This window comes from Trichechus manatus, unplaced genomic scaffold (assembly GCF_000243295.1).
Source record: "Trichechus manatus latirostris isolate Lorelei unplaced genomic scaffold, TriManLat1.0 scaffold00169, whole genome shotgun sequence".
NCBI classification, from domain to species: Eukaryota; Metazoa; Chordata; class Mammalia; order Sirenia; family Trichechidae; genus Trichechus; species Trichechus manatus.
In genome coordinates, this window is record NW_004444105.1 from 4753929 (window position 1) to 4779922 (window position 25994).

Consider the following 25994-nt stretch of genomic DNA (forward strand, 5'->3'; position numbering starts at 1 on the left):
CAGTCAAGAAATCAAACGATGCCTTGCACTGGGAAAATCTGCTGCAAAAGACCTCTTTAAAGTGCTGAAAAGCAAACATGTCACTTTAAGGACTAAGGTGTGCCTGACTCAAGCCATGGTGTCTTCAATTGCCTCATATGCATGTGAAAGCTGGACAATGAATAAGGAAGGTGGAAGAAAAATTGATGCCTTTGAATTATGGTGCTGGTGAACAATACTGAATATACCATGGACTGCCAGAAGAAGAAACAAATCTGTCTTGGAAGAAGTACAGCCAGAATGCTCCTTAGAAGGATGGTGAGTGAGACTTTGGCTCACATACTTTGGACATGTTATTAGGAGGGATCAGTCCCTGGAGAAGACATCATGCTTGGTAAAGTAGAGGGTCAGTGAAAAAGAGGAAGCCACTCAACAAGATAATTAACACAGTGTCTGCAACCATGGGCTCAAGCATAAGGATTGTGAGGATGGCGCAGGACCAGGCAGTGTTTCCTTCTGCTGTACACAGGGTCACTATGAGTTGGAACTGACTTGACAGCACCTAACAAATGACTTACTGTGTAACAAAAAAAAACAAAAACTTAATTTTGCATCTCCTTAACCCCAAGGAGACTGAAGAGCTATTCCCATTTTAGTCATTCATATTTCTTCTTTGATCTATCCGTTCATATTGTTTACCCATTTTCCTTTTTTTAAAACAGCTTTACTGAGATATAGTTTAAATACCACTCAGCCATTTAAACTGGACAGTTCAATGGTTTTTAGTGTATTTAGAGCTGTGCAACCAACACCACATTTTTAGAAACCATCAGTTGCTCTGCAGGAGAAAGATGTGGTGGCAGTCTGCTTCCGTAAAGAAGCCTTGGAAACCCTATAGGGCAGTTTTACTCTCCTATAGGGTTGGTATGAGTCGGAATCAACTGAATGACAATGTGGTTTTGGTTAAAAAGAAACCCCATACATTTTAAATCTCATCTCCCTATCCTCTCATCCTGTCCATCCCTAGGCAACCACTAGGCTAGTTTCTGTCTCTATCCATCTTCCTATTCTGGACGTTTCCTATGACTGGAACCATACAATATGTTGTCTTTCATGGCTGGCTTCTTTTACTTAGCATGCTTTCAAGGTTTATCAGTATCCAACCGTACTACATCCTTTTTTTTTTTTTTAATGGCCAAATAATACTACATCGTATGGATGTGCAACATTTGTTTATCCATTCATCAGTTTACGGTGCCCATTTTTCTAATGGACTGTTTGCTTTTTTCATATTGATTTATAGGAGCTCTCTGAAATTACAGATAAAATTAATACTGTATTATATATCTTGCAAATATTTTCTCCCAGGCAATTGGTCTCTAAATGTTGTTATGGTTCTTATAGAACCAAGCAGGTGGAGGAAGGAAAGGAGATCGTTGTCACATCAGTATCGCCCTCAGTCCTCTTCCAAGGTTCCCGCTGCATGACAGAGAAGGTGAGACTCATTATACAGAATCCCCCTCCCAGCAGGTTCTGGGTTTGAGTTTGCTAATAAAAGGCAACCATAAAAGATCTGGAAAGCAGAGGAGGGGTGGGGTGGTCCTTTTTGACTGGCCTGGTGAAATCAGGCACACTAAAAGTTGCTTTAGAAGTGAAGAAGCCAAGTGAAGAGACTGGGAATGAGAAAGCTTCTACGATGACCATAAAAGAATCTCTTAATTCTTATAGCTTCAAAACAGATTTCTGCAAACCAAATCCAAAGTCTGATACTGGCTGAATCATAACATTTACTGATTTCACAACCTCACAAGGTTTCTTATGTTAAAGAACATTAATCATGAAAAAAAAAGAGTGTCCTGAGACTTCAGATGGGGAAATTCAAACAGATTCTAATGAAGCTGTATGATTTAAATACAGAAGTGTCCCCTGGCCTCCCTTGCCAGAATTAGCCCCTTCTCCCTTGTCTGAGATTAGCATCCCCTTACTTGAGGTAGCCCTCCTTCTCAACAAACTGATCCTTTTCAACAACCTCTCCCACCATTTCATTACTTCCAGATCCATTAATACTTTCAAGCCCCCATATCCTAGGGAGTTAAAAATCTAACCAAAGGGGAATGAACAATTAGTTTCAAATATGACATTAATTTTGATTGATTTATTTTGGCAGAAATCTGGGAATATTATGGAAATTGAGCTGATGTGAATTAGACCAGAAAGGACAAACACGATGCTGAATCTGGACAAAATTACTCATATGGCAGTACTGATCAGAGACTCTAGATTCAATGTTTGCTAGATTGATCACGTGAAGCCTGGAGCTAATGGCTAACATTAAATGAAATTAAGATGGCAAGATGAGACACTCTAGATCAAGGGTAGGCAAATGATGGCCCATAGGCCAGATCCAGCCTGCCACCTATTTTTATAATTAAAGTTATACTGGAATATAGACACACGCATTCACTCATACTGTCTGGTTGCTTTCTTGCTACAATGACAGAGCTCAGTAGCTTGGACAGAGACCATTTGGCCTGCAAAGCCAAAAATATTTACTATCTGACCCTTTACAGAAAGTTTGCCTACCATTCTCTAGACCAATGACTCTCAAAAGTGTGATCTGCAGAACCCTGTGGGGGGCAGGGCACTTTCAGGGGATCAGTGAGATCAAAACTATTAAGATATTTGTTTTTTTCACCTCGTAGACATTTGACCTGATGGTAAAACTGCTGGCAACTTAACATGAATTAAGACAGTAGCACCAAACCATACTTGCAGTTATTGTATTCTTCACTGCAAGATACTTTTAAGTTTTTTGTTTGTTTTTATAAAGGCAGTTTATTGAATGTCCTTGATGAAGTAGTGAAGTACGACACTTATCTCATGGAAAAGCACTTTACAAATGTTTGAGCTGTGTGCTGACGTAGTTACTGGTTTTCATGGTGTATGAATTTTACTTAAAAAAAAAAAAAAGACTTGGATTTTTGGCAAACATTTTCTAAAAACTAACTAAAGTGAGTCTGTCATACTTCAATAAAAACTGACAATCTGTTACCAATGATAAATTATGAGTCTTTACACAAAATTTAAAATTTCAGAAAATTTTTATCAGCTACTACAAGCTTGACACCTTCCAAATACTTAAGATTGGTGGTGATATTAACAAATCCAATTTTTTTATATTATCAATAACGTGTTAATGTTTGGAAAATCTGCGTAACTCGATAAACAAGAGTTTTCCAAACGACCAATTCACAATGTTACAAACATTACTGGGTAAAACTGCAAGACAGACCAGTGGATTTTAATGTAACAGAGTATGAAAACTTCACTGATACAGTTTCATATTCTACACTGAAACTAATCTTCAAGAAACTACTACTTATTGAATTTTGATTTAGTATTAAAGAAGAATATCCACAATTATCAGAAAAAACTATTAAAATATTCTTCCCGTTTCTAGTTACACACAGGTGTAAGGCTGGATATTCTTTATTTAATCAAAATAACATACTGCAATAGATTAGATACTGAAGCAGATATGAGAATGCATTGAGCCAAACATTAATTTGAGATTTGCAAATATATAAAACAATGTTACTATTTTCACTAATTTATATTTTGGAAAATAGTTTTCATTTAAAATATCTTATTTAACATGTAATGAATATATTTTTTAAATGAATATTAATTATCTTTAAAGAGAAAGTTTTGAAGACATCCAAAGAATGATGGAAATAAGTATACTAGAAGGGATTTATTATTTATTATATTATCCTAAGAGGGTCCAGAGAAGACTCCCTTCACGAAAGTTTTGAGAAATACAGCCTTAAAGGGCTCTGCAGAGGTGCTATGCAGGACAGGGATAGCAGAGGGAGGTGAGACTCCTGAAATTTTATGAACAAATGGAAAGGACAGGAAGTGGAGTGGCAGAGGCCAGTTACTGGCACTTAACCATCAGAGGTGATATGGTTCCATAACAGGCAGCAGGACCAGGACAGGTTTGACCCAGAAGAATCTTTGGTGGTGGCTGTCCTTAGGGTTATAACTAAATGGGGACAAACAGTGCTTTACTTAAGTAGTACAAGTGAAAAAACTCTAAATCTGACTTAAATCAAGAGAATCACAATCCCTCACCCAACTCCCCGATCTATCCGGTTTACAAATCAAGAACTTCTCCAAAGAGGAGGCTGGATTCCTGAGGAAGGAACCTACTTACTACATTACCAGAAATTTATATTGTTAAGTCTTCTTTCTATCCTTCACCAAAGGATCTGTGGCCATTTTCCACTACTAGACAATGGCCCTAAATGGATCCTAAAGCCATGTTCCACTAGGAGGAAGAGATTACTGGCAGGCAGACAGAAGTATCCAGATCCAGAATGTGTAGTGGAATAAACTTAAAAGCAACTGGCACAATTCCTACAGTAGCTCCTAAACTCATGGAGTGAGGATTACTATGGCAGACCAGGCCAAGTAAAATTCCTACAACTGTCTTGCCTTTCAAAAGACATAGGAGACAGAACTAGATGGTGCCTGGCTATCACTACAAACCATTCTAATCAGGCCCACAACAGATGGACCCTAACAGAATGGGAGAAAAATGTGCAACGGATCCTCAAATTCCTTAAAAAGATTAAAAAAACAAACTGACCTACTGGACTGGTTGAGACTGGAGGACTCCTCAAGACTACTGCCCTGAGATACTCTTCAAACCTTGAACCAAAACTAATCTTTGAAGTCACCTTGTAGATAAATAACAAATTGACTCAAAAAATAATGAATATCACTTGTAAGTACTGTGCTACTTAAAAAATCAACCTATATAAGACCAAAAGGTCAACAATTACTTAAAACAAAGATGTGAACGTAAGCGGGGCAGGGAAACTAGATTAATGGAAATAGAACAACCAAAATGAAAATATTCATTCACACATTGTGAAGAATGTAACCAATGTCACTGAACAACCTGTATAGAAATTGCTGAATGGAAACCTAAACTGCTGTGTAAACCTTCACAGAAAACACAATAAAATATTTAAAAAAAAAAAAAAAAGGGCATAAGGGCAGAGATTTCTACTACAATTCCATTCAACTTGAATTTGTGTCCTGTCCAGAAGACATATCATTGTGGAGACTGGCAATCAATTATCATACAATTAGTCAGATGGTGACTCCAACTGTGGCCGCTGTTTCATATATCACCTTTTTGTTTGAGCAAATCAACAAGGCCCCCGCTACCTGACACAAAGCTATTGCTCTGGGTGAATTTTTCCCTCTATTCCTATTAGTATTGACCACGGATTGGCAAACTTTTTTTGTAAAGAGACAGGTAGTAAAAATGTTAGGGTCAGTAAGCCAGACAGCCTCTGCTGCAATTACTCAACTCTACCAAATGAGGCCATAGACAAAATGTAAACGAATGGGCATGGTTGTACTCCAGTAATGCTTTATTTACAAAAACAGGTGGTGGGCTGGATTCCCACTGGCCACAGTTTGCTAGCCCCTGGTATAGACCACCAGAAGCAGTTTGCTTTTACATACAGGGGTAGCTATGCACCTTCACTGTCTTATCTCAGTCCTTCAGTCCTTTTAAAATCTGGTTGGCAGAGGTGCTGGTCTTCTTGCTATTCCTTAGGAATTGATGGTAACATTCTGCTTAGTACTAATAAACACAAAGTAGCAAGTAGCTGAGCAAGATGCATGCTAAAGGGTGAGCAATAAAGCCCCCCAAAATTCAGGGGTATGCCGGCACAGTGGCCCAAGACACCGTGAGATGTCTCCTTTAAGCACATGCAGGTATGCTGCTCTGATCCATTTACTTAAAAGACTGCCTGTTCTTGCGTAGGACACAGAGCAAAGAGGCATCTTGCAATCCAGATGCATGTGCAAGCTGCTCTGCCACTTGGGCCATACTTCCCAGAAGATCCAATGGTGTTTGCAGTGTCTGCAGCAGAAATTGATGTAGTATGTAGCCTCTGGCAGGTGCTATGGGAGAATTATCATTGAGATCCTTAGGATTTTGGAGGAGATAACTATTTGCCTCTTGCAAAACAGCTTACGGTTTGCTACTGGGCCCTCGTAGAAAGTGAACTTGACCACAGGCTCATCAGTTATCATGCAACCTGAGTTGCCTTTCATACAGTGGGTATTGTTTGACCCATCAAGCATGAAAGGGAGTGTACCCAGCAGCACCTGTCATCAGTTGGAAATGGCCTATATGCAACTGAGGTTAAAAAAAAAAAAAAAAAGTCCTAAAGGCACTGGAAAGGTATAATAGGTTCAGATCTCCAGGGTACCTATTCCTGCTACATTATCTCCTTTCTCTCCATCCATAACTATAATGTTCAATATAAGGGAAAAATAATGGTGGCGCTGGTTTACTGATGATTCTGCGCAATATGCTGGCACTATTCAAAAGCACAACTGAAGTGTTAGAGCCCCACTGAGGGGGTAGCCCTGAAGAACAATAGTGAAGGGGAATCACAGTGGTGATAAGTCAAGCAGCGCACTTGAAGTTGAAGAAAGGGAGAAATGGCCAGGGCTACAGATAGACACTGATTTATGGAGACTAGCTAAAGGCTTGACTGAATGGTCAAACTTGGAAGATACAAGATTAAAAACTAGTTGTGGAAAGGGAATCTGGATGAACTTCTTGAAATGGGCACAAAGTGTGAAGATATTTATGTCCTACTGCACAGGATCATCACAATAATCACACAACCAAGGTGAATTATTCAGTAGGTATCAACCAATCTCTTTACCCCACCACACCAGCTCCTGTTCAACAGGCTCATGAACGAAGTGTCCATGGGGGCAGGAAGTGACATTATGCATTGGCACAACAACATGGATTTCCACCCAACAAGCTGATCTGGCTACCACCACTGTTGATTGCTTAGCTAACATGGAGCCCCCACCTCCTGCAGTGTTTCCTAGGGAGCAGGCCAGCCACTTGCCAGCTGGTTGATTACACTCAACCACTTCCATCACAAAAGGGACAGCAATCTGTCTTCAGAAGAACAGTTATTCCTCATATGGATTAACCTTCCATGCTCACAATATTTCTGTCAAAATCACTATTCCTGAATTTACAAAATGTCTTACTCATTGCTATTGTATCCCACTAGAATTACTTCTGACCAAGTGAATTAATTCATTTTACAGTGAAAGAAATGTAGCACTCATACCCATGGAAGTCACTGGTCTTAACAAATAAGCCAATCTGTAAAGGAGCTGGCCTGATACAATTGTGGACCAATCTACTGAAGCCTCAGTTAGTGTCATATGGGTTGCATCTCCCAAGGCTGAGATAATGTCCTAAAGAATGTAGTATATGCTCTGAACCAGAAACACTATGGCGCTAATTCTTCCACAGTCAGAATACATAGATGTGAGAATCAAGGACTATGGAGTAACTATTACTACTACCATGATGAGTGATTAGCAAAAATTTTGCTTCCTGTCTCTAATAACCATGGGCTACATTAAATTAGAAAGCTGACTTAATTGCCTCCAAAATAATTATCTTACCAGGAAGCACAACAAGGCTACCACTAAACTGGAAGGTGAAACTACCACTTGGCTACCTCAGGCTCACCATGCCACTGAGCCAACAGGCAAAGGAGGAGGCTGCTGTACAGGATGAGGTGACTGAACCTACTTATCAAATGAAAACGGGATGCTCCTATTAAACAAGGGTAGGGAAGAATGCAACTGGACCCAGGGGATTTTCCAGGGCGTCTCTTGGCACTCCCACATCCAAAAGTTAAGGAAAAGCTACAGCAACTGTATACAAGAAGGATCACTAATGGCAGTTTCTTGAGAAACAAAGGTTTGAGTCATGCCTATCAGGTAAAGAAGTAGAATCAGCTGAGGTATACTGGCTAAAGATGGAATGGATAATAGAAGGAAGCTTTAAATATCTACTAGAGTTATAAGGCTAATTACAGAAATAAAGACTCTAGTGATCAAGCCTGTACATGTTAATCGATTCTTTATCCCTTTCTCCTTCCCTGGTATGTAATATTAGGTATGATAACGATAGCTAATCTTACATTTAGCATTTAATCTAGAGAATATCAAAGAGTGATATGACTGAACAGAAAGAGGAATGAACACCAGAAAGTTCACTCTAGGATGGCTAATGTTCAGAAGTTTAAGTCTCACCTTCTGAAGAGAGGGTGAAGAGAGATATTTTAAGTGTCTTTATTTAGAAGTTAAATATGGTAAAGGAGATATATACAGTAATGCTGGCTGAAAAGGGAGGGTACAGGGATGGGTTGTTTGTTGTCATCTGGCATTACCCTCCTCACCCCTTTCTCATCTGCATTCCAATGCTGACATTCTACATTTCCCAGAATCCCCTGTAGAGTTCCAGGTTCAAGTCCGCCAATGAAAACAACATGCCTTAGGTATGGAAGGTGGAAAAGAAGCCCAGGCTTATTCTCCAGAGGTGGCTGTAGCCAGATGCAGTTTCACAATAGCTTCTTGGCAAGTAACTGAACACTACCCACTTTGCTGCTGCAGACTGTGCCAGATTACTAGAGTTTTTAAGAGATTCTTGAGTATTGCAGCAGCTTCCCAGAGAGCTTTTGAGAAACATCAGCTTTGGCATTGTTTCAATCTGTATCCCTGATACCTCATTTACAGCTTGCCTGGCCTTAACTTTGCCCCTCAGCTCTGTAATCATGCATATACATTAAACCCACTAACTTGCCCAGAGTATGTAAAAAGTTTGTTTTCAACAGAAGGGGAGGCTTAATTGTTCACCAATTTATGAATATTACATAGCAGGGAGTCAATCACAAGAGACTGACTAAAAGTGATAAAGCAAGAAACAGAAGTTAAAATATGGACTATACGTGCCTATATTCTCTCAGAAAAATTAATGATATTACTAACTGGTATAATGATTATGTTCTAAAAAAATGTTTATCAGACCACAAAACACCTCAATAAATTTTTAAAAACAGAAATAACAAAGACCATTTTGTATGATCAAAATGCAATAATACCAGGCAATAATAATAAAAATCTACCAAATCTGCAATGTAAAAACATCATTTTAACCATACAGGAAACAACTGAAATTGTAATGATATCAAGAAACTAACAATGATGAAAACCCCAATCTATAATTCAGTTCTTGCTTAATCACTGCTAAGGGGAAAATTGTAGTCTTTAATGTATATATACTAATTTAAAGAAACACAGTAATTTTTACAAGCATAACTTAGGGAAAAAAACCCTGCAAATAAAGCAAAAGAAAGCAGAGATTTATGAATTAAAAAACAAAAAAAGAAACTTCTAAAAACCATTTCAAGGCAGGAGGGGACAGGAGAGCTGGTGATAGGAAACCCAAAAACCCACGGTTGAGAAGGGACAGTGTTGATATGTCGTGGGGTTGTTAAACATTGTCATAGGGTAATATGTGTACTAACTGTTTAATGAGAAACTATTTGTTCTGCAAACCTTCATCTAAGGTCCAAAAAAAAAAAGAACTATCTATGTGAGATCAAACTGACAACAGCAACTCAAGATTTAATGGGAAGCCTAGGGGGTAGTGAGCTGAAGATAATGGTGATGGAATAATTTGGAAAAGGATAGTGAGAATAGCAGCACAACTGGAAGAACGTAATCAATGTCACTGAATTGTACATACAGAAACTTTCGAAATGGTATAACTGGCTATGTATATTTTTACCAAAAAAAAGGTCCTCCAAGGTTGAGAAGGGAGCGTGTTGACATGTCATGGGGTTGTTAACCAATATCATAAAACAGTATGTGTACCGACTGTTTAATGAGAAACTATTTGTTCTGTAAACCTTCATCTAAAGTACAAAAAAAAAATTTTTTTAAATTTCAAAGAAGTATTTCTCTCAAAATCCATACTGTTTAAAACTTTTCAAAAAGTCACAACTAAATTTATGTAGCCTCTTATTTTTTAAATGTTGGCAAAATACTGTTTAAAAATTAAGTTTTCCTTCATTAAAGTATCCCAAAATTGCTACATTTACTTAAGGCAAATGAGTAAATCAAGGTACAATGATTGCAAATATAAAATTTGAACTATTAATATATTAATTTTATAATTCCAGACTATAAACTTATTTCTTACCTTTTTGCTAACTGAGTCTCAAGATGTCGAACTTTTTCTAGTAACTCTTTTTCAGCAGCATCTCTCCCCAGTTTAAATTCATTGAGAGCAGTCTTAATGGCTTCTTCTTTTTCAGAATTAAGTTTCTGAATTAACTGTTCTCTGTCTTGGTCCTGGCTCATGACCAATTTTTCTTTGTCCTTTTCAAGTTTATGGATAATAGCTTCATATCTGTCTTCTTGTTGAATCATTTTTTCATCTTTTTGTTTCTCAAGAGTACTCAATTCTGACTCCAATTTATTTTGTAGTTCAACTATTTGATCCTTCAGTTTTGTTTCTATTTCAAATGCTTGCTGATGCAAAGATGTTACTTCATTTAACTCAGCTTTAAGCATATTTGATTCCTCTTCATGTCTACTAATTAACTCTGAAATACACTGATCTTTTTCAATTGTCATTAAAGTTTTTAGCTCTGCTAAGCCTACCTGGTAATTTTCATTATTATCCTGAATCTTTTGGTTTAACTTACTTATCTCTGTTCTCAAATTTTCTGTCTCTTGTTCAAGGAGAGATTTTAAGGTCTCCTTCTGTTGGGCTTTGCTTTCTTCCAGCAAAAGTTTTATTTCGTCAGTTTCAGCTTCCTTCAATGCAAGTTCAACCTCTAGCTTGCATCTCATGTCAGACAAATCAGAAACCTTGAGTTTTAATTCCTGTAGCTGTTGATCTTTTTCTTGGACAACTGTTGCATGAGACTCTTGTATCTGATCAATTCTGTGTTGATTTTCCTCTTTTAATTTCTCCAAAGAAACTCTGTGCTCTGTCATAACTTTCTCAAACTCCTGCGTATGCCTGACTTGCAGAGTGTCCTCTAATTCCTTAAGATGACTTTGCTCTAAATACTGAAGTTCTGCTCTCAATAACTGCATCTTCTCATCATTTTCAACATGGAGCTTTTTTAAGTCTCCTAGCACTATTTCTTGGGACTCTTTCAGTTCTTTAATTTCACAATTTTGAGTGCGCATTATATTTTCCATCTCTAACAGTTTCTGATCCTTTTCATTCTGTAGGCAGATGACAACTTCTTTTTCATGCTTAACCAAAGCAAATTCATTATCTTTATTTTGCAAAACCTCCTCAAGACATACTAGGTCTCCTTTCAACTTTTTAATTTTGTTTTCATTTTCTTCACTCTCCTTTATTAGTGCATCAAGTTTAGCTTCATATTCATTTTTTAAAGTCTGTAGTTCTCTTTGATACTTTTCTTGTAGTGTTATTTCCAGAGAACACTTTACTTTTTCAATAATGTTTCTTATTTCTACTGCTGTACATTTTAAAGAATTTGAGAAGTCACACTGCTCTTTTTGAACAAATGTTCTGAAGTGGCAAAGGTCTTCCTTGATGGTTTGTATACTGAAGTGAGAGTCTTGGGCAACCACCCTACATTTTTCCAACTGGACATTGGAAGCATGATCTCCTGAATCCTCTTTACCACAAATATTTGTACCCTGCATACGTCTGCTATCTATTGCATTGATAACTGAAGAATAAAGTGATTCCACCATCATTTCTGGGCTTTGTGGATCACTTATAGGATTAGGAGATGATAAATTTTCTTCTATTACAAACTCATTCACGGCAGACATAAAATCTGATTCAGGACTTTCTGCTAATGAATCCAAGTCTAAAGAACCTTGTTCAAGAGTTTGTTCTATGTTTGGATGGGGGATAGTTTCAAAATCAAAGGTATGTGCATCAATGCTATCTGGAGATAATTCTTCTAAGGGACAAACTGCAGGACATAAGGGATCCTGAACAGTGAGTGGAGAAGGAGTTCTTGGTGAGGTAGCAGTTGTTATTCCTGTTGTACTTTCTATCCTTGGTGAAGAAGCAGACTGTGGGGATGCCTGACTTGCAGAGGTCTGCAAAACAGAGGGGAAGGCTTAGAGAGCTGCAGCAACACCTTATTACATTAATGAAAAGAACCGTTTGAAAGAAATCAATTTGCCTTTTGTTCACTCAGAAGATCTGTAATGGTCTGTGACATTTCATCCAAACTTTGTGCTGCTTTTACCAAATTATGCAGAGCAAGAACATGCTGGTGTAGAGGTTCAAAGTCACAAAGTAAGGGAACCCTGAAACAGAATGCAACCAAATTAGATTTATTTCTTAATGAAAAAACAGATAATCAAGTTACCAAAACCAAATATCTCAATATATGTTGAAAAAAACTGGAGCATTATCAGCCCTTTTAAATCTGAGTGTAAAGAATAAACTGATAAATCAGAAATCTCCCACAATATACAAAGAAAGAATTACTACCAAAAAAAAAAAAAAAAAAGGGAAGAAAGAAAAAAAGCTGCAGGTAAGGTGTAATTTTCTTCTACTTTAGCTTTTCTGATTAATTTTTATGTTCCCCAGAAACTTCCACAATCAGTCACATGAAAGCCAATCTATGCTAAAATATTTTGCTATCCTGGAACCTCTTATGAGTACTGGTGCTACTTTCCACGGCTCGAGAATAATGAGAACATTTTAAGGTGATAACTGATACTAATGACATTTACCTGAGGAATGGCTGAACTTCTGAAGGACAAAATGATTGCAGAAATTGTAAATCTTTTAATGAAATATCTGGAAGTTCACAGTCAAACCTTCGAGGCTTTTGAGTCTATACAAATACAATAATTTGTCAAAATACATAAAGGACAAATTTATAAGTAGACTTTAGCTATAATGAAATTCAATAAAACAAACTGAATTTACATATATTAACAAATATATAAAACAAAAATGCTTCAAATGATCTAATCACACTTAAGGAAGAATCAGATAGCTCAGTACTCTTCAGTAAAGATACGGTATAGTAATTTTTTGAATCTTTAATAAATGAAACATTAGCTGTTGGTAATCAATCAGTTTTCTTTTTCCTCCTCTCCTCTGTTTTCAGTATCTTTTTATGGGAATTCTAGCACTCCTATCAACATTAAATGAAGACACCTGTTTTACTAGTTCATAGCCTAATTTACCTTGACCTATACAGCATGAACATGAAGATCTATCTAGCCCTAAATCTATTCCTATCACCTGTTAGCATGTCCTGGTGCTATAACATGGAAACATTTTCTTTTTCTATGTTCTACTTTTTTCTTGCCTTTTCCTTTACCATGCTGTATTTTCCAAAATATAAACTCACAGTCAATTTCAGGTACTTTTAAAAATATTAACTGGTAAATACTACTATCCCTTCCTTTATATTACTGTCAAAAATTGCACCTTTTTAAATAACTTCAATTATTTTACTCATTACTCAGGCATACCTATAAGATATGTCAAGATGCTCTTTCACTTTAAAAAAAAAAAAAAAAAAAAGGTTTCTGGAAAAAGGAGTGTGGGAACCCCTGCCTGTCACATTGCCCCTTCTCAGATCATGGCCCTCAGAATATAACAAGCTAACTTTTCATGGTTTAATTCCAATGAACACTAAGTGAAGAGCCATCCTATTCTTATTTGTCAAAATATGAAAGAAAGGAGGAAAGAACAACAACAAAAGAACAAAAGAGCTATTCCTACCAATTCAAAGAATATAGTATGAGGTCTCTTCCTCTGTTATGAAGACTCAAAATTATGATTATCTTAAAACCGCGTGCCAACTGCCTTTTACAACCTATAACATTTTTTATGTTGATTAAAAACAAAAGAAAACTGCAAACCCTTGATAAATACCTACATTTTTGAGAGAGAGAAGAAGTTTCAAAACAGCCAGTTAATCAAGGTTAGAAAATAAATACGTACACAAAAGGAAGGGGGCCAGGAGTCCAGTCCCCTAAACAGACGATTTCTTAAGAAAGACTTCCCTGTGTAAAAAAATAAGTAATATGGTTATATCAGAACTTCTTAAAGTAAAAAATTACCTCTGGTTTTTAAAAAGCTTAAGTTAAAATTTGATGATGTTGTATATTTAAAATACAGTAGGAGATTCACCTCTATAGACTTTAAGGGAATGTTTCTCTAGATTTCAATGGTAATTAATAGCTATGCACTAAAGCTAAAAGGAGATCAGTGAAAAAGAGGAAGACCCTCAATGAGATGGACTTACACAGCAGCTGCAACAATGGGCTCAAGCAAAACAATGACTGTGAGGATTGTGCAGGACCATGCAGCATTTCGTTCTGCTGTACATAAGGTCACTACATAGGATCGCTGTGAGTCAGAACCGACTCGATGGCACCTAACAACAAAGCTAACATCTGGGGGGGGAGGGGAATTACACATATATGTCTGCTTTGAAGCTTTACAAAATAATCTTATTAATTCTTCAAAATACTATCCATAATTTTTAAAAATATATTTTATGTTCAAATGCAGTATTATTCCAAGGCAAAAGGACTCCAACTGAGTTACAAGGTACCACAAAGGATTAACTTTAAGTATAGCTGTCATTCTTAATTTCATAACATTTTCTTGGATAACTGAGAAATGAAAATTCCTAAATGAACATCAGCTATAGTAATTTTCAGATAAATATTTTAATATTTAAATTTCAGTTTAATCAGATACCATACAAATGAAAATTCCTAAATGAATACTATACTATAATAGTTTCATACATGGAAATACTAGGACTTTCTATATAGCACAACTGACATAGTTTTGCTTTCAAAATCCTATTATTCATGTTTACAAAATAAAAATAGTATTTTTTCTTTAAACTGTAATGATATTTAACTTATTAATGAAAAGCACTTACTGAATAATTTCCCAAAGAATTCCCTTTTTGATTTTTCAGCTTCATATAATTGCTTTCCATCTTTCACTAAAGCACCAGCCCACTAGAAGAGAAAAGCTTATGTTAATAACATATATCAATAACATATACCATGTTAATAACATATACCAATTTATTAAGGAACATATACCAATTTATTAAGGTTCATATATAATTAAAATTGAATTTGGCCTGCTTACCTCCCTGTAGTGTTTTATGAACATTTTTCTCCTGACAACCTCAACAACAGCTAAGCAGTACATCTGAGGAACTGTACTAAGAGCTTCAACAATCTTGACTCTTTCTAACAGCTCTATTACAAGGCGAAGCAAAGCTTGCAATTTCTCTCCATCTTGATCGGCATGAAGCATTACAAAGCAACACCACCTACAGAATGAAATCAATTATATTCAACATTCTCAAGTTTGCTAAAAAGAATCCTTATTGCTGATGCTAAGGAACAGAAATTACAAGACATACAAACTGTATTTCAATCACAATTATTTCAATAAAGGGATAAGGGAAATTTTCCCAATCATTTGGGAGAAATAAACATAAACATCAACTCTAAACATGCTAAATCAGTTATAGTAGAATCACTTACTTCAATCTGACATGCAGGTTATTTGCTAGTTCTTGTTTGGCAGTGGTACACTTCTGTTTAATATCCAACAGTTTTCTATGGTTTTGCAACATAATCATTAACTGATTTGCATGACTCAGGCACAAATCAGGCAATACAGATGCATCTTTCAAGTTTTCAGCTCTCATCTGATTAGCTAAAAATCCCTTTGACAGAAAATATTTCAAAAGACATTAATATCGTTTCATGAAAGACACAGACCTTCATTTAAGAAAATTTTTATGTTAAACATGAACTGTTCTATGTTCTTTTAAATACAGATATTTTAAAATTCCTTATTTTTCTAAATGTAGTAGATGTTTTCACAACACGACTACAATTTTTTTTTTGTTTATTGTAGTTTAAGTGAAAGTTTACATTTCAAGTTAGTCTCTTATATAAAAATTTATACATACATTGTTATGTGACCCTAATTGCTCTCCCTATACTATGACAGCACACTCCCCCTTTCTACTCGATTTCCCATGTCCATTCAACCAACTCCTAACCCTCTCTGCCTTCTCATCTCACCTCCGGACAGAAGCTGCCCGTTTAGTCTCTTGTATCTACTTGAGATTAGAAGCATACTCTTCACAAGTATCATGTCCCACAATCCAGTCCAATCCCTGTCTGAAGAGTTGGCCTCGGAAATTGTTTTAGTTCTGGGCTGATAAGAGACTCTGGGGGCCATGCTTTCCGGGATTCCTCTATTCTCAGTCAGAACATTAAGTCTAGATTTCCTACTAGAATTTGAGTTCGGTACCCCACCTTTCTCCTGCTCCATCAGGGACATTCTGTTGTGTTCCCTGTCAGGGTGGTCATTGGTGGTAGCCTGGGACCATCTAGTTCTTCTGGTCTCAGGCTAATGAAGTCTCTGGTTTATGTGGCCCTTTCTGTCTCTTAAGCTAATACTTTCCTTGTGTCTTTGGTATTCCTTTCCTTCATCTAAGATAATTCTTGTCTACTATCTAGTTAGTGAATAACCCTCACCCTCCCTCCCACCCCCATAACCAACAAAAATTGTTTTCTTCTGTGTTTAAACCTTTTCTTGAATTCTTATAATAGTGGACTTATACAATATTTGTCCTTCTGTGACTGACTAAACTCACTCAGCATAATGCCCTCCAGATTCCTCTGTTATAAGCATAGTATTCCATTGTGTAAATATACCATAATTTGTTTATCCATTCGTCTGTTGATGGGCACATAGGTTGTTTCCACCTTTTTGCTATCGTGAACAGTGCTACGATGAACATGTGTGTGCATATATCTATTTGTGTGACAGCTCTTATTTCTCTAGAATATATTCCAAGCAGCGGGATTGCTGAATCGAATGGTACTTCTATTTCTAGCTTTTTAAGAAAGCGACAAATCGATTTCCAAAGTGGCTGTACCATTTTACATTCCCGCCAACGTTGTGTAAGTATTCCAGTCTCTCCACCACCTCTCCAGCATTTATTATTTTGTGGTTTCTGGATTAATGCTAGCCTTATTGGGGTGAGACATCTCATTGTAGTTTTGGTGTGCGTTTCTCTAATGGCTAATGATCGCAATCATTTCTTCACATGTATGTTAGCAGCCTGAATATCTTTGGTGATGTGCCTGTTCATCTGCTTTGCCCATTTTTTAATTGAGTTATTTGTCTTTTTGTTGTTGAGGTTTTGCAGTTTCTTGTAGATTTGAGAAACTGGACAATGATCGGATTTGTCACAGCCAAATTTTTTTTTCCCAGTCTGTAGGTTGTCTTTTGACTCTTTTGGTGAAGTCTTTTGATGAGCATAACTGTTTGATTTTTTGGAGCTCCCAGTTATCTAGTCTCTCTTCTGGTGCTTGTGCATTGTTACTTATCGTTCGTATTGTGTTTATGCCATGTATTAGGGCTCCTAGCATTGTCTCTATTTTTTCTTCCATGATCTTTATCGTTTTCGATTTTATATTTAGGTCTTTGATCCATTTTCAGTTAGTTTTTGTGCACTTTGTGAGGCATGGATCTCGTTTCAGATTTTTGCAGATGGATATCCAGTTATGCCAACACCATTTATTAAAGAGACTGTCTTTTCCCCAAGTAACGGACTTTGGGCCTTTGTCAAATATCAGCTGCTCATAGGTGGATGAATTTATGTCTGGATCCTCAATTCTGTTCCATTGGTATATGTATCTGTTTTTGTACCAGTACCAAGCTGTTTTGACTACTGTGGCGGTATAATAGGTTCTAAAATCAGGTAGTGTGAGGCCTCCCACTTTGTACTTCTTCTTGAGTAATGTTTTACTTATCCGGGAACTCCTCCCTTTCCAAATGAAGCTGGTGATTTGTTTTTCCATCTCATTAAAAAATATCGCTGGAATTTGGATTGGGATTGCATAGTAGCTGTAGATGACTTTGGGTAGAATTGACGTTTTCACAATAATGAGTCTTCCTATACGTGAGCAAAGTATGTTTTTCCACTTATGCAGGTCTCTTGGTTTCTTGCAGTAGTGTCTTCTAGTTTTCATTGTATAGGTCTTTTCCATCTCTGGATAGAAGTATTTTATCTTCTTGAGGGCTATTGTGAATAGTACTGATTCGGTGATTTCCTCTTCGAAGTTCTCTATTTGGTGTAAAGGAATCCAACTGATTTCTGGATGTTTATCTTGTATGTGGATACTTTGCTGAAATCTTCTATTAGTTTCAGTAGTTTTCTTGTGGATTCTTTGGGGTTTTCTGTGTATCAGATCATATCATTTGCAAACAGAGATACTTTTACTTCTTCCCTACCAGTCTGGATGTCCTTTATTTCTCTTTCTAGCCTAACTGCTCTGGCTAGGACATCCAGCACAATGTTGAGTAAGAATGGTGATAAAAGGGCATCCTTGTTTCTTCCCATTCTCAAGGAGAATGCTTTCAACGTCTCTCCATTTAGGATGATGTTGGCTGTTGGCTTTGTATAAATACTCTTAATTACACTGAGGAATTTCCTTTCTAATCCTATTTTGTTGACAGTTTTTATCATGAATGGGTGTTGGACTTTGTCAAATGCCTTTTCTGCATCAATTGATAAGATCATGTGGTTCTTGTCTTTTGTGTTATTAATGTGATGGATTACACTGATTGTTTTTCTAATGTTGAACCATCCCTGCATACCTGGTATAAATCCCACTTGATCATGGTGAATTATTTTTTTGAATTCTATCGGTAGAATTTTGTTGAGGATTTTTGCGTCAATGTTCATAGGGGATACTGGTTCATAATTATAATTTTTTGTATTGTCTTTACTTGGTTTTGGTATCAGAATTATGCTGGCTTCATAGAATGGGTTCAGGAGTATTCCATCCTTTTCTATGCTCTGAAATATCTTTAGTAGTAGTGGTGTTAACTCTTCTCTCAAAGTTTGGTAGAAGTTGCCAGTGAAGCCGTCCGGTTCAGGGTTTTTTTTGTTGGGAGTTTTTTAATTTTGTTTTCAATCTCTTCTTTTGTTATAGGTTTATTTAGTTGTTCTACCTCTGTTTGTGTTAGTTTAGGTAGGTAGTGAGCTTCTAGAAATTTGTCCATTTCCTCTAGGTTTTGAAATTTGTTATAGTATAATTTTTTTTATAGTATTCTGTTATGATTCTTTAAATTTCAGCAGGGTCTGTTGTGATATCACCCATCTCATTTCTTATACAGATTATTTGCTTCCTCTCCTGTTTGTCTTTTATCAGTTTGGCCAATGGTTTATCAATTTTGTTGATCTCTTCAAAGAACCAGCTTTTGGTCTTGTTAACTCTTTCAATTGTTTTTCTATTCTCTATTTGATTTAATTCTGCTCTAATTCTTATGATTTTTCTTCCTTCTGGTGCCTGAGGGCTTCTTTTGCTGCTCTCTTTATACCTGTTCCAGTTATAGGGTTAGTGTTTTGATTTTGGCCCTTTCTTCCTTTTGGATGTATGCATTTACTGCTATAAACTGACCTCTGAGCACTGCTTTTGCTGTGTCCCAAAGGTTCTAGTAGGATGTGTTTTCATTCTCATTTGATTCTATGAATTTCTTTATTCCATCCTTAATTGCTTCTATAACCCGTAGTTTTTGAGCAAGGTGTTTTTCAGTTTCCACCTGTTTAATTTCTTTTCCTTGCTTTTTCTGTTACTGATTTCTACTTTTATGGCTTTATCGTCAGAAAAGATGCTTCGTAATATTTTGATGCTTCGGATTCTGGTAAGGCTTACTTTATGGCCTAATATGTGGTCTATTCTGGAGAATGTTCCATGTGCATTGGAAAAGAAAGTATACTTGGCTGCTGTTGGGTGCATTGTTCGGAATATGTCTATGAAATCAAGTTGGTTGACTGTAGCATTTATATCTTCCGTGTCCTTACTGAGTTTCTTTCTGGATGTTCTGTCCTTCACCGAAAAGTGGTGTGCTGAAGTCTCCTACTACTATTGTGGAGCTGTCTATCTCTCTTTTCAATGCTGTTAGTTTGTTTTATGTATTTTGGAGCCCTGTTGTTGGGTGCATATATTTTTTATTATACTTATGTCCTCCTGGTGTATTGATCCTGTAATCATTATATAGGGTCCCTCCTTATCATTTGTCTATTTTGTAAGAGATTAATACTGCCACTTCTGCTCTTTTTTGAGTGTTGTTTGCTTGATATGTGTTTTCCATCCTCTGAATTTTACTTTCTTTGTGTCTTTAAGTCTAAGTTGTGTCTCCTGTAGACGGATCGTGTTTTTTAATCCATTCTGCTACTCTATGTCTCCTTATTGGTGTGTTTAGTCCATTTACATTCAGCATAATTATTGACAGGTATGAATTTCCTGCTGTCATTTTGATGTCTTGTTTTGTGTGTTGTTCACAGTTTCTTTGTTCCACTTAATTTTCTGTGCTCAGTCACTTTTCTTTATGTATTTTCATCATTTTCATTGTTGTTGATTTTGTATTTGCTGAGTCTTTATATTTTTCTAGTTTTTTATCTTGATTTATAGGATTGTTAGTTTCCTTTGTGGTTACCTTAATATTTACCCCTAGTTTTCTAAGTTTATACTAGTCTTTTATTTCTTTGTATTGCCTTGACTTCCTCTCCATATGAAAAATCTATGTCTACATTTTTTAAGTCCCTCTTTTTGTTTTAATGTTGTTATCTTTTACATATTGATATCCATTTTCCTATTTTCAGTGTTTAACTTTGATTTATTTTTGTGACTTCCCTATCTGGGTTGATATCTGGTTGCTCTGTCCTGTGTTCTACTCTTGGATTGTTATCTGATGTTACTAATTTTCTAATCCGAGGAATCCCTCTAGTATCTCTTGTAATTCTAGTTTGGTTTTTGCATATTCCCTAAACCTGTTTATCTGGAAATGCCCTAATTTCACCATCAAGTTTAAGAGACAGTTTTGCTGGATATATAATTCTTGGCTGGCAGTTTTTTTCCTTCAAGGCTTTATATATGTCATCCCATTGCCTTCCCGCATGCATGGTTTCTGCTGAGTAGTCTGAGCTTACTCTTATTGACTCTCCTTTGTAGATGACTTTTTGTTTATCTCTAACCCCTCTTAAAATTCTCTTTATATTTGGTTTTGGCAAGTTTCATTATAATATGTCCTGGTGACTTTCTTTTGGGATCTACCTTATGTGGGGTTCGATAAGCATCTTGGATAGATATCTTGTCATCTTTCATGATATCAGGGAAGTTTTTTGCCAACCAATCTTCAATAATTCTCTCTGTATTTTCTGTTATCCCCCCTGTTCTGGTACTCCAATCACACAAGACTACAATTTCTAAGAAACCTATACTCATCTAACTTTGTTTCATTTTTTAGTCTAGAAAAAAATGAATTCCAGGAAGCTAAAACAGCTTATCCAAAGACACACTAGGATAAAAACTAGAACCTGTGTCTAGCCTCCCACTACATCACAATTGCTGATGTCTTGAAAGGTTTATCAGAGTATGTCATTAAAGAAAACACAATCACTGATTTTTAAGCGGTGAAAAAACAATGGATGATTTAATCAAGGAAACGCTGGTGGTGCAGTGGTTAAGTGTTATGGCTCCTAACGAAAAGGCTGGCAGATCAAATCCACCAGGTGCTTCTTGGAAACTCTATGGGGCAGTTCTACTCTGTCCTATAGGGTCACTATGAAACAGAATCGACGCGACGGCAACGGGTTTGGTTGTTTGGTTTGGGGTTTAATCAAACCAGCAATATACAATAATCTGTACTTTATAAGAAAGTATATATATAGCATAATATTTTAAAATTACATTTAATATTATAAATACATTCAGTTCCTTTCAATTAAACAGAAAGCTTTCTGCTGTTAAGTATAAAAATGCATTATATACATCATCTACAATATCCTATCTCCAGAGGCAACTGTTTACCTACTAGTAGATTTCATCTTGTTTTTTTTTTCCTTCAACATTGGTGGGCTATATTCTTGTAACCTTTTCTTCCCCAATAAAGATTTATGGAGATCACGGCACATCTATCCAAATTTACTTTGTAATGACTCTACAACTGTCCATAAGATAACTGTATTATAAAACCATGTAACCACCCTCCTTTCCTTGGATATCTATGTTACAGATGATTAAAATAAAGTTATAAGGAGCATCATTTTAACATATTGGAGTTTTTTAGCACTGGCTGCATATTAAAATTTCCTGGGAAAGCAAAAGATCAGTCTATGCCCAGGCCCTATCTCTGAATAACTAAATAAGAAACTCTGGGGGTTGGCTTCAGTAACTGTCTGTATTTTTTTTTTTTTTTTAAGATTCCCAAGCGATTCTTATGCGTAGCCAGGGTAAAAATCGTATCTAGGGCTAAAGATATGAACATGACTACTAAAGTGACATGGGAAATTTGTTAATGATTTGCTTGTAACGACCTAGTCTGAGGGATTAGAATAAACCAAAACCAAACCCACTGTCGTCGAGTCAATTCTGACTCATAGCAACACTGCAGGACAGAACAGAACTGCCCCATAGGGTTTCCAAGGCTGTAAATCTTTATGGAAGTAGACTGTCACATCTTTCTCCCACGGAGTGGCTGGAGGGTTAGGAATTAGAATAAGTAAGATAAACAGCAAAAAACTACGCTTTTCTCTGCTTGGAAAATATAAATGAAACTCACACTGGGTTTGGTGCTCAGAGAGTAATTTTATATTCTTAAGATATATCATGAAGTTAAGAATACAGAACAGAGACTAGTACAGTATAATTAGAACAATGTTTAAGTAAAACAAAGCCATTAAAACTTAAGCCAATTACTAGACAAACACAAAAGCTAGAAAACACAGCCACCCTCCCACTCCCAACAGAATCGTCTTAAAAAATGTAGGACATCCATTCAGGATAACAGCCAGGCAGTACTGCGAAGCTTGGAAGCTACTAGCTTAATCTGTGTAGATGTGCAGTGGGATCCCTGGGGGCATTTTTTTTTACTTCTTTTTTCTTTTTTTGTTTTGGTTTTTTGTGATTTTTTCATTGTTTCTTTGTTCTGTTTTATTTTCTCTCTTTTTCCCTTTTCGTCTGTCTTCCTTTTTCAATTTGTTGTCTCGCTATTCTTACCTTCACTTCCTGTCTCCTGAACACATGGTGCAGTGTGACACCTCTACCCCTTCTAGCCAGGCTGTTCTTAATGGCCAGGGAGCAACTTCCTCAGTCCTCGCAGCCACATCGGTGGGATACCTGGGGACATTTCTTTAATTTCTAATTTTTAATTATTCACTTTTTTCTTTCACTCTTTTTTTTTTATTCCCCATTTCTCAGTCTCTCATCTCTCCACTCCAAATGCAAGCTCCTTTAGCAGTTTTTTTTGTTTGTCTCCATGTTTTTGGATCCTGTTCCTCTCTCCTCTCTCTCCTCCTTCCATACCCACCTTAGCTCCAAACATCATAAACTCTACCCTCCTTCCTGCCTACCTGCACCGTGTGCTGAACATCACACCAACAAGCAGCACAGGTAAAGCCTACAGAAAACTGCCTTGCACTGATTCCCAGTCCACACTGTTGGCCCTAGTACGTGCCACAAACACCTTATCCTAGTAACTGTCCATCAGCTGGACCTGGCTGCTGTACCATACCTAAGCGACTGACCCACCCATTGGAGAAGGAGGCGAAAAGTATGGTGCCCACAGATGAGCAAACAACAAAGAATGCACAGCCTGCCAGGTCAGATGTAACCATAAAAAAAGCAGGAAAAAAACAAACAAATCTACAATCAATAAACAAAGAAAATAACTACTGAATATGCTGAACACAGCAGAAAAAATCAAAACATAAAAAATCAAGACAGGATGGTTCTAGCAGGAGTACAAAATAAAACACCAGATGAAATCCCAGTAGAAGAAAAGGCACTAGAACTACCTACAGGGAATTCAAATTGCTAATGCTCAGAGCTATCCAAGAGTAAAAGCAAAAAGTAGACAAAAATGGGGAAAAAAATAGAGACAAATTAATGGAAAAGGCAGACAAATTCACGGAAAATACAGGAAAAAAAAAAGAATTCAGAAAAATAGCACAGGAACAAAATACTAAAATAAATTCACAACTAGAAATCATACAAAAACAACAATTAGAAAACCAAAAGATAGACAACAAGATTTCAGAAATGCACACTGTCATAGAAGGGCTGAGGAGCAGGTTTGAAACGTTGGAAGACAGGATCAGCGAAATTGAAGACAAACACTTAGATACAACCCTGAGGAAAAATCAGAAAAAAGAATGAAGAAAAATGAAGAAACCCTGAGAACGATGTGGGATACAATCAAAAGCAAAAATCTGTCAGTGATCGGAATTCAGAACAGGGGAAGGAAACAGAAAAAAAACACAGAGAGGATCACTGAAGAAATGCCGACAAAAAAACCTTCCCAATAGCATGAAAGATGAAAAGCTGACCATCCAAGATGCTCCACAAACCCCATACAGGATAGACCCAAAAAGAAAATCACCAAGGCGTATCATAATCATACTCGTTAAAACCAAAGACAAACAAAGAATTCTAAGAGCAGCTCAAGAAAAAAAGTCACAAACAGAGGAAAAACAATAAGACCAAGCTCGGATTATCTGGCAGAAACCACGCAGGCAAGAAGGCAATGGGATGACATATATAAAACCTTGAAAGAAAAAAAGTGCCAGCCAAGAATAATACATACTGCAAAACTCTTGCTCAAATATGATGGTGAAATTAGAACATTTCCAGATAAATAAAAATTCAGGGAATATGTAAAAACCAAACCAAACTTTACAAGAATTATTAAAGGGAGTCCTTCAATCCGACAACAAATAACTTCAGACCACTGGCTGAATCTAGGGCGCAGGATTGTACCAGCCAGATACCAACCTAGGAAATGAATTCTCAAGGACTATCCAAAACCGAACACATTACAAAAGGGAACCGGAGAGGTTAATCTGTAAATAACAACATTAGAACAAAAAAAGACGAAATAAACGGTATAGGTACAGATCATTCTAATGGAGAGGAAGGCAAGTAGAAACCAAGTAATAATAGACTGGTTCAAACCTAGGAAGATAAGGGTAAATTTCAAGGAAAACACAAAGAAAGTTAACAACCCTACTCATTAAAATAAAGAAGAAAAACGTAAAGTCTCAGTAAAAACAAAACCTATAAAAACATACGAAAAGAAAATCCACAAACAAAAGGAATTCAGTACAGAAGAGTGAGAGGAACAAAGAAAACGTTAGTACTACAAAACAAAGCACTACAAAATGACAGCAATAAACTCACACCAATCAATAATTACACTGAATGTAAATGGCCTAACGTACCCATAAAGAGACAGAGTGACAGAATGGATTAAAAAAACAGGATTAATCAATATGCTGTCTTTAAGAGATACACCTTAGAAACAAAAATGTAAATTTATTAAAAATCAAAGGATAGTGAAAAATATATCAAGCAAACAACTTCCAAAAAAGAGCAGGACTGGCAATACTAATTCCAGATAAAATACACTTTAAAACAAAATCCACCATAAAAGAAAAAGAAGAACACTATATAATGATAAAGGGGACCATGCATAATGAAGACATAACCATAATAAACATCTATGCACCCAACGACAGGGCTCCAAAATACATAACACAAACTAACAGCAGTGAAAAGAGAAACTGACAGTTCCAGTATAATAGTAGGAGACTTCAACACACCACTCTCAGTAAAGGACAGAACATCTAGAAAGAAACTCAACAAAGATACAGAAGACCTAAAGGGCATAATCAGCCAACCTGACCTCACAGACATATATAGAAGACTACACCCAACAGCTGCAAAGTACACATTTTTTTCCAATGCACATGGAACGTTCTTCAGAATAGATCACATTTTAGGCCAAAGAGCAATCCTTAACAAGATCCAAAATGCTGAAACAATACAAAGTAACTACTCTGACCAGAAGAACGTTATCCAGGTAGAAACTAACAACAGGAAGAGCAAGGAAAAAAAATCAATTACATGGAATCTGAATGACACCCTGCTCAAAAAGCGCTGAGTAAGAGAAGAAATAACAGATGGAATAAAAATATTCCTAGAATCAAACCAGAATGAAAATACAT

At 36.5% G+C, this 25994-nt stretch overlaps 1 protein-coding gene across 9 annotated transcripts in view; it reads right to left on the reverse strand.

The window, feature by feature from the left end:
- Positions 1 to 25994, reverse strand: part of RB1CC1 (RB1 inducible coiled-coil 1) — a 141989-nt gene that overhangs the window by 25922 nt on the left and 90073 nt on the right. For all 9 annotated transcript variants that reach the window (XR_002825654.1, XR_002825653.1, XM_023740962.1 and 6 more), the window contains 7 exons: positions 15445 to 15629; positions 15041 to 15227; positions 14823 to 14904; positions 13868 to 13929; positions 12640 to 12743; positions 12081 to 12207; positions 10097 to 11994 (listed from right to left, as the gene is read on the reverse strand). Coding sequence is in view for 7 of the 9 variants with exons in the window: in XM_023740962.1 (XP_023596730.1) it covers positions 10097 to 11994; positions 12081 to 12207; positions 12640 to 12743; positions 13868 to 13929; positions 14823 to 14904; positions 15041 to 15227; positions 15445 to 15629 (2645 nt within the window). In the remaining 2 variants the exon portion in view is untranslated. The remainder of the gene's footprint in view (positions 1 to 10096; positions 11995 to 12080; positions 12208 to 12639; positions 12744 to 13867; positions 13930 to 14822; positions 14905 to 15040; positions 15228 to 15444; positions 15630 to 25994) is intronic.